Source organism: Austrofundulus limnaeus, unplaced genomic scaffold (assembly GCF_001266775.1).
Source record: "Austrofundulus limnaeus strain Quisiro unplaced genomic scaffold, Austrofundulus_limnaeus-1.0 Scaffold139, whole genome shotgun sequence".
Lineage (NCBI taxonomy): Eukaryota > Metazoa > Chordata > Actinopteri > Cyprinodontiformes > Rivulidae > Austrofundulus > Austrofundulus limnaeus.
In genome coordinates this window covers 1,191,668-1,200,824 of record NW_013952541.1, presented here as the reverse complement: position 1 = coordinate 1,200,824, position 9,157 = coordinate 1,191,668, and the positions used below count along the sequence as shown (strand labels likewise).

The following is a 9,157-nucleotide window of genomic DNA, read 5'->3' as shown; positions in this document are numbered from 1 at the left end:
CTTTGGGATGTGCTGAGAAGCCTTTGTGTAGCGGTCAGACTCTACCATCATCAATGCAAGATCTTTATTTCAAGCTGTTGTTAAAGGTTGTGTAACTGTGTTTGCTGTATGACCGGTTTCACCTGTTCCCCCATGTTTGTCTTGTATGTCTTCTTGAATGGGTGTTTCTTAACTGCCCCCGTCCCCCTTCCCTGAATGTACAGCACCTTGTGAATTTATTTCTGTGAAAGGCGCTGTATAAATAAAACTTTACTTACTGTACTTACTAAACTTTGCTTAATGCCTTTTCTGCAATCCTCAAAACTCTGGTTGTACACTTCCTTTGTATGACGTCAAATGAATTGTTTTCAATGTTAATTTGAAACCTGCACACACAAAACATTACAATGACTTTGCAATACAGATCTCTTTATGTCAGTATAACTTACTTACATTTATAAATGAAGTTATACTAACTGAGAGACCTGAATCAGTGTATGAAAAGCTTATTTACTCTGATCAGATACATAATTATGTTATTAGATACTATTGTGAAACAAAATTAATTGTAAATCGTGCTAAGACAAACTTGTTTAAAAAATCAGTCTATAGAGCTATTCAGGAATGGAATAAAGTACCTAACATTAGATATTTATAAAAGCACATTTTAATTTAAAAGAGCACTGAAATCTTATTTGTATTAAATCTTATTTTGTCATTATTGTTATTATATTATTATTATTTGCTTTGTTTTGTTTTTAACTAGGCTTATGTTAGTAATTTAGTAAAATGTGGAATTTGACTAATGTTAGTTTTATGTCACGATTTTATGTGTTGTATGAATATTGTGTGTTATATCAGTTGGACCCCGGGAAGATTAGTAAAGGAAACTAATGGGGATCCTAATCAGCGAATTAAATCAAATCTTGTAAACATTCTCCACACACACTGGTCTACAAATAAAGTCGATTATTGCCGTTTGTTCTTAGAGACAACTGGTTAGCTGTCAGGAAGCTGCTCAGTTGTTGGAGTAATCTGACCTCCGTGGTGATTTTACACCAGCTGTTTCCAGGACAGCTGCTCACGCAGAGCGGGAAGTTTCCATCCCAGCTGGATTTAAAGTGAGCTCATTTGTTGTTGTGATGAACCGTGTTCAGGCTCTTACTCTGTTACAATGTTAGCTGATAAATCAAGTCTTGACCAGACATAAAAGCAATCTCAGCAAACACAAAAAGATGGGTACAAATTTGTCAGTTTTACAGATATTGAGCTAAATTTTGATGTGGTCCTATTTTTTTAAACATACCATCTTATTTGAGCTGCACAAACTCAGACCTTCTAAATGCATCTTGCAGTGTTTTATCTAAAAGCTGACATATTTAAACAAAATAACAGCTTTACTGAACTGAACCTGTTTGGGTTGAGTATCTAAAAGTGGAAACATGACCTAAACTTTACACTCCTGTCTACTTTCTCCACATGACAAACACACAAGCAACACCTGAGCTTTTTATAGCTCCTTTATGTGCATTAGACACGAGTGTTGGTTAGAGGAGAGGGAGGCGACGTTCAGTTAGAAAAGGAAAGTTTCGTGCCTGTGGTTGTCCAGAGTGCCCAGCAGTGTCACAGCATGGAAACCTCCTTCTCATCCCCTATTCCCATCACACAGCTGTTTCAGCAGGCATCGTCTTGCTCTTGTTTTTATGTGCCTCCTATTTTAGAGAATGACATTCACAGAGAACCTGCAACCGAGTACAGCAGATACAATATAAATAGTGCAACATTTATTTTAAGGGAAAAAATTACTGCAAATTGTCTTTGTAAGTGCAGCAGAAACACAACTTCCATTTGTATATTTGTTTAACCTCTTAAGCTCCAAGGGGGTTTTCTTGATGTTTTTGCTCGAAATACCAAGCTGGAATATAACTGAGTGTATCTCAGCATTTACAAACTCTACTTAAATAATCTTGGTGTGAAAATAAAGCTAACAAGTGGGAGATTTTATTAGAAGTGTAAGTATTAAAACAGCTGCTGTTGTTTTAGAGATATTGAGGATGGAACATAATTTTTTTTAGATTTTTTTCCCTCCCGTCTGAATAATTGTTTCATTAGACAGTATATAACCTATTTAAAACCATAATGATTCAGGTTAAAAACTCCTGGAAACCATAAATCCACTTGTGGACATCACCTGTGCAAAGATTCATGYTGCTAAAATGAACTGGAGCAAAGTTACAGAGGTTTTAATAAAGAAATAATTTAGTGTTTTGTCATTCTGCACAGGACAGACCATGATGGTTCCATTAATAAATGTTAAGAAATGTTAAGTTTTTAGTTGCAAAAGTTTATTTTTTCTCACCAGCCTGAAAAAACTTGTTATTGAATGTTTGTTCTTTAGAAAAATTATCCAAACATTTATTTGTCACCGTATATATTATATAAAATAATGAGAAATTATATTTGACTTCATTTGGACCATATTCACTCAAAATAAAGTAAAAACAAAACTTTCAACACAATATATAACCTATTTTGGTATCTGCTTTGACTTACTTTAAAAACAAATGTCATTTTTTTTCCCTTTACAGATTTGGTATAATATATTTACAGATTTGCAACAATCCCATTTTGTTCAATTTGTTTACTTTCTGATTCAACTGACTGTCGTTTCAACTGTTTTTGGTGGATGTAAAYATAGTTTCCATGAGTTCAACTTACAGATCTTAAGTTAACAGAAGTTAAAAGATATAGAAAACATGAAATTCTGTTTTTCATGGGGCTCAAAAGGTTAAATAAGACTTCTGTTCTGTGTTCCTTTATATCCTTTCAGATTTGCCTGRATTATAAAGAATTTATGCCAAAATTCTGTAGATAAAGCAGAAAAAGTCTGTAAAAGTGACACAGATTTTAATATCTTGGAACTAATCAGCCACTAATATTCAACTTGTTGTTGAACTTGTAGTTTACCAGTGATTTAAGAAGGTATGAAAATGAGAAACTGATCTTAAATAAACTCTTTTCTCAGGTCTTTTCTGACAGGATTCTTCTGTTTTTTTTTCTGCTTGTAGCTGGGAGATCATTGATTCAGGTCCTGACAGCCGGTCAGGAACTGGACTTCAGCTYGGTGATTCCCTCAAACTCTTCCTGCAGGAGACGTCGGCTTTCAAACAGCAAAACCCAGGCAAGGTGAGGCCAGGACCCCCCAAACAGCTGCAGACCCTCAGGCTCGCGTGCTTCTGTGCTTTTTACATGAATGACACTGTGAGGTGCTGCTGAAAGGATGATCTGGACTGACAATCAAAGATGATAAAACGGCTCGTTTTTCAGCTGATTTGTTCTTGAAACAGAATGCTGGAGTGAAAATAAATCAGATACGTTCAGACTGTAACTTCTCTTGTTTCTGCTCTAGTTTTGCCTGTTGGTTTGCAGCTTGTGCACCTTTTTTGCCCTGTTAGGGCGCTACATTCCAGGGATCGTCATCTCATATATCTTAGGTGAGTGAGTTGCACGCGAAGATTTGATCATCGAATGTGAATTTTTCATGACACATTCTTTTTTTTATAATCTCTCTGAAGTTCTGGGCTTTTTCCTGTGGCCTCTGATTTCATCTCATGATGCTGGTTTGTGGCTGAAGCCAGCTCTGCAGAAGCTGGACTTTGGCGTCGGACAGTTTTTGCAGAAAATCAAGGAGAACCATGGTAATTATTAATCTCCATGTGATTTATAATATTACAAATGCTTTTAATCACGCTTTAAATTTAGCTTGCAAGCAGCCAAACTGTCTTGTTCATCAGTGTTGAGTCCACACATCACAGACAACATAAAGAGAAAAATGCTCATCAGAAAACTAAATCCTCTTTTCTTTCAGAGAAGAGACTCGTTGAGGCTCAGACTGAGAAAGAAGGTATAGAATCGGACCTTTCCTCCATGTTTCCCAAGGTTCGTTTTTCATTTTCTCCTCTCARTCTAATCATCTGACAGGAATCCAGTTTAAGCTAATGAAATTCACCAACCACATAAACATCATCATGTGCTGAACATCCAGCCGAAGAAAGAAATACTTTCTTTTTGTAAACACTGGGCACAGCTTATAGTTTTGACCTTTTTATCCCCTAACCTGGTGGAGCTTTTGAAAAGGGCTGATTTATGACAGGACTGGTGAAAAGTCAACATTTTTCATCTTTAATCTGAAACAAATAATAAAATTGAGTGGAAAACATTGAATCCAGACAGAGAAATCTACTCTTATTTCAGTTTGTTATAAATCTTTAATCAACTCAGTTGGTCTGTTAGAATCTCTCAATCCTAACCAGATTTTTATTTTAACTCAAAACAAATAAAGATGGTAATTTATTACTTAAGTTTACCATAACTTAAGTAATAAATAGGACTAAACAGGAGATACTGAGTTAAACTATTCTGTAAATATAAATGTTCTGATATAAACATTTTATAAATCTCACCATTGGCACTAATGGATGTGGGGAAATGGTCAAACACTGGCAGACAGGATGTTACCTTTGATGCTAATCCTTTACAAATATTCATAACTTATTTGTGAAATGTCAAAAGGCAGTTTGTTTATCTTTTCTGATTTTCTGGATCTGTGTGTTTCTGTCCACCAGCTGGACTCTACAGTTTGTAAAGAAATGTCTGTGTCGGACACCGAGGTGTCTGATGTGACCTGGACAGACAAYGGTACTTTCAACCTATCAGAGGGACACACACCTCAGACGGAGAACTCAGAGGGTACGATTCTGTCAAACTTCTTCTCCTCTTTATTTGCTTCATGTTTTGACCAAAAGCTGTTTCACTTTATAGACCTGGATAAAGAGGAAGCGTTCGCTGGTGACCTCCCAGAATTCCCTTCTCTGGATAACGGCACGTCAACCAATGGTGATGACGATGACCTCAGCCTTGACCTCGCCTTACCTCCGCTTCATCCCCAGCAGCCAATCAGATCAAAGCATTCATCTCGTTCAACACAYACAGGCCAACGTGCAGACGACACCTTGGAGCTGGTCCACCAGATGGCAGATGATGTCATCACCGCAGCCGTCACAGCCGCCATCCAGGAGAGGATAGAAGCAGTGGTCAGCTCCGTGGGTCTGAGCCAAGACACCGGACGGTCAAGACCCCCCGATTCCACCCGGCTGCTGGAGCTGGACCAGGATTCAGACAGCGAGGTGGAGGACTTTGAGCTGCTGGACCAGTCGGAGCTGGAGCAACTGGAAGGGGAGCTGGGGCTTCTAGAGGAGAAGACCAAGTGTAAAGAGGAGGAGCAGGGTACGAGCGACAAACCGCCTTCGTCTGGGTTCTTCTCCAAACTCCTCAGACGCCACTGATGGAGGAGAAGGTCTGCAGGGGGCAGGAACAGCTCACAGAGAACACATGCTGGGGAGAAGGGGAGCTTTCTTCACTGCAAAGAAAACAATGTTTCCATTTTTCTTTATGTTGCACAGCTGATGTGAACAGTTTTAGTTTGAATAAATGAGCAGATGGAGGTTCAGCCTCGTTAATCAGAATCAGCTCAGTTTAAAACTGACATCATCTGAGCCCAATAAAACCTAAATCACATGGGATCCAGCCTGTCACACACACTAACTCTGTCAGCAGAAAACCTGAAAAACTAAATATAAATGATGCTGATAGAAAATCACAAGTGGGAAAAACTTTGATTGAACTATATTTATCTGTAACTTTAAATACATAAATAAATCTTTATTCTCTGATGAGCAACCTCTCAAAATTGCATCAAATATTTGGAACAAAAAATGTTTTTTTTTAAAGTTCTTACATATTTTGATCTCATTTTCTTTATCATGCAAAAACTAATATCAAATATTTGACTAAATTTGGGCACACAGAAGCAAAATGTGCATCAGAAAAGAAAAAAACTGGTTTTAATTTTGTTAGTCAAAGTCAAAGTTTTGCATCTTTTCTAAAGAAAATAAATATTCTGTAATCTGATTTCTGCTTTTATTTATAAAAAACCCTCCTGCTCTTCATTTTTCAACCAGTTGCCATGTTAACATTTTACTTTTTGATCCAACATCCTGTTTGACGTTTGAAATTTGTTACATTTTTACGTGCTTCATGAATAAATCACAGCATGCTGTATTTGTAAACAAATGATGCATCTTCTGCTGTTGATCATTAAACAACAAAGTACAGCAACATGATGATCACCTGTTTATTATTAAATACTCAAGATATTTACTGAAGAAAGTTTATATATATATATATATATATATATATATATATATATATTCCATACATACAGGCCTCCGTCTCTTAATGTTGCATGTTGTGCAATTAAACAAATTTAAATTACATCATCAGAAATATTGATTTAAAAAAAATACCATTTTATATATTTTGACCACTAGAGGACGGAATAAACAGTAAATTTCAACCTTGCTCATTTTAAGGTTTATTCTGCTAAACTTTTCTAAAATCCTAATTATTATTTATTATTATTAAAAATTATCCAAAAATATAAATTTAAATTCATCAACTGTGAAGAAATAAAGGCTCACTGTGGAACATAGCTTCTTTTAGACAGTTTACCTGCAAAAGAAAATTGATTTTGGGGTAAGTTCCTCTTTAAATGTATAAAATGATTGTTTTGTTCAGTGTTCACTTTCCTCTGCAGTTACACACTTTGGTCATAAGGTGGCAGTGTTGTCCTCTTATGACCACATTAATGTTGTTGTTGTTGTTGTTGTTTTTCTTTCTTTCTTTCTGTTTGTTCCTCAGCTTGGCTGAGACTCTTGGGGGTAAACAGATTGAAACATTTTATGACATTTCCTCCTCCCTCTCCATCTCTACAGCTTCCACTGAACAAAAAAAGATCATCAATCTGCAGTTTTTTTCACCAACTCATTATCATTATTATGTAAAATTGTGTCCAAACCAGTCAGGAGGCAGCAAACTAAACTGRAAGTAAAATTGTTGCAGTTTTGTGGATCATTAAGTTTGAAAAGAGTTTTTTCTCTCCGGTCACTGTTTTCTTCCTCTTCTTCCTGCTCTCAAACAGCAGCTGCAGCCTGATTGGCTTCATTCTCTCCACCCAAACATGTGATCTGTGAGTCATTGGCTCAGAGCAGTTTCTGTTTTCAGKAAGTGAAACTGACAGCCACTGTTCGTGAGAGGAGACATGGAGCAACAAGGAGTTCAGCTGGATCGAGAAGCTTTCTCCTGTTCCATCTGTTTGGATCTGCTGAAGGATCCTGTGACCACTTCCTGTGGCCACAGCTACTGTATGAAGTGTGTTCAAAACTTCTGGGATGAAGAGGATCAGAGAGGAATCCACAGCTGCCCTCAGTGCAGAGAGACATTCATACCGAGGCCTGCCCTGAAGAAAAACACCATGTTAGCAGCTTTAGTGGAGCAGCTGAAGAAGACTGGACTCCAAGCTGCTCCTGCTGATCTCTGCTATGCTGGACCTGAAGATGTGTCCTGTGATGTCTGCTCTGGAAGAAAACTCAAAGCCATCAAGTCCTGTTTAGTCTGTCTGGCCTCTTACTGTGAGAAACACCTTCAGCCTCATTATGATTCAGCTCCACTTCAGAAACACAAGCTGGTGGATCCCTCCAAGAAGCTCCAGGAGAACATCTGCTCTGCTCATGATGAGGTGATGAAGATGTTCTGTCGTACTGATCAGAAGTGTATCTGTTATCTCTGCTCTGTGGACGAACATAAAGGCCACGACACAGTCTCAGCTGCAGCAGAAAGAGATGAGAGGCAGAGAGAGCTCCAGGTGAGACGAGAAACAATCCAGCAGGAGATCCAGGACAGAGAGAAAGATGTGAAGCTGCTTCAGCAGGAGGTGGAGGCCATCAATCACTCTGCTGATCAAACAGTGGAGGACAGTGAGGAGATCTTCACTCAGCTGATCCGTCTCATCCAGAAAAGAAGCTCTGATGTGAAGCAGCAGATCAGATCCCAGCAGGAAACTGAAGTGRGTCGAGTCAAAGAGCTTCAGGAGAAGCTGGAGCAGGAGATGACTGAGCTGAAGAGGAAAGATGCTGAGCTGAAGCAGCTCTCACTCACAGAGGATCACAACCAGTTTCTCCACAACTSCCCCTCAGTGTCAGCACTCAGTGAGTCTCCACACTCATCCAGCATCAAGATCCGTCCACTCACATACTTTGAGGATGTGACAGCAGCTGTGGAGGAGCTCAGAGACRAACTACAGGACGTCCTGAGAGACGCGTGGACAAACATCTCACTGACTGTCTCTGAGGTGGACGTCTTACTGTCAGAACCAGGACCAGGACCAAAACCAGGACAAGAACCAAAGAGCAGAGCTGGATTCTTAAAATATGCCCGTGAAATCACACTGGATCCAAACACAGCACACACATACCTGAAACTGTCAGAGGGAGGCAGAAAAATAACAATGAGTGAWCATCAGCCTTATCCCAAACATCCAGACAGATTCACTGGATGGTGGTCTCAGGTTCTGAGCAGAGAGAGTCTGACTGGTCGTTGTTACTGGGAGGTGGAGATGAAAGGAAAACTTATTACTGTAGCAGTCGCCTACAAGAATATCAGCAGAGATGGGAGTGGGAATGAAAGTAGATTTGGACTCGATTACAAATCCTGGGCAATACAACCTAACCAAAACAGGTTTACATTTACTCACAACGACATCAATACCTCCATCTCAGGTCCTGGTTCCTCCAGGATCGGGGTGTACCTGGACCAAAGAGCAGGTGTTCTGTCCTTCTACAGCGTCGCTGAAACCATGACCCTCCTCCACAGAGTCCAGACCACCTTCACTCAGCCGCTCCACGCTGGAGCTTGTGTTTACTACAAAGGAGACTCTGCAGAGTTCTGTAAACTCAGATAGAGYTTATCATTAACACTGACAAGACTTTTTAACGTGATGTTTCTAAAGTTCTTGTTTATTTTTGTTTTGTTTTGTTTTGAACTTCACCAGTGATTGTGTGGCTAAAAATGTTTCCTCTAGTAATATTGTGTTATTTTGACAAAAATTTCCAACAAATTTTCTGTTTTAATTTTTCATTAATATTTGTATCAGTGTGCTGCTGTTTCTCATCCTGTTTTAAAGATGATTTTTTTGTTGTTAAACTTTAAAGGCACAGTTTGTAGGATTTGTTGTTTTCAGCGACATCTAGTGGTTGAGTGGTTGAATCATCCTCCCTGGTCC

At 38.7% G+C, this 9,157-nt stretch overlaps 2 protein-coding genes across 2 annotated transcripts in view; both read left to right on the top strand.

The window, feature by feature from the left end:
• retreg1 (reticulophagy regulator 1) overlaps positions 1-6,156 on the top strand; it is a 20,990-nt gene extending 14,834 nt beyond the window's left edge. The window contains exons 4-9 of the mRNA XM_014016158.1: positions 3,048-3,165; positions 3,389-3,473; positions 3,555-3,677; positions 3,848-3,918; positions 4,605-4,728; positions 4,801-6,156. Of these exons, the coding sequence (XP_013871612.1) occupies positions 3,048-3,165; positions 3,389-3,473; positions 3,555-3,677; positions 3,848-3,918; positions 4,605-4,728; positions 4,801-5,324 (1,045 nt within the window). The 3' untranslated portion in view covers positions 5,325-6,156. The remainder of the gene's footprint in view (positions 1-3,047; positions 3,166-3,388; positions 3,474-3,554; positions 3,678-3,847; positions 3,919-4,604; positions 4,729-4,800) is intronic.
• A 960-nt stretch (positions 6,157-7,116) lies between these two features.
• LOC106522914 (tripartite motif-containing protein 16-like) lies at positions 7,117-9,085 on the top strand. The gene has a single exon (XM_014016157.1). It carries the CDS (start codon positions 7,139-7,141, stop codon positions 8,834-8,836), a length of 1,698 nt encoding a protein of 565 aa, XP_013871611.1. The 5' UTR covers positions 7,117-7,138; the 3' UTR covers positions 8,837-9,085.
• The last annotated feature ends 72 nt before the right edge of the window (positions 9,086-9,157 follow it).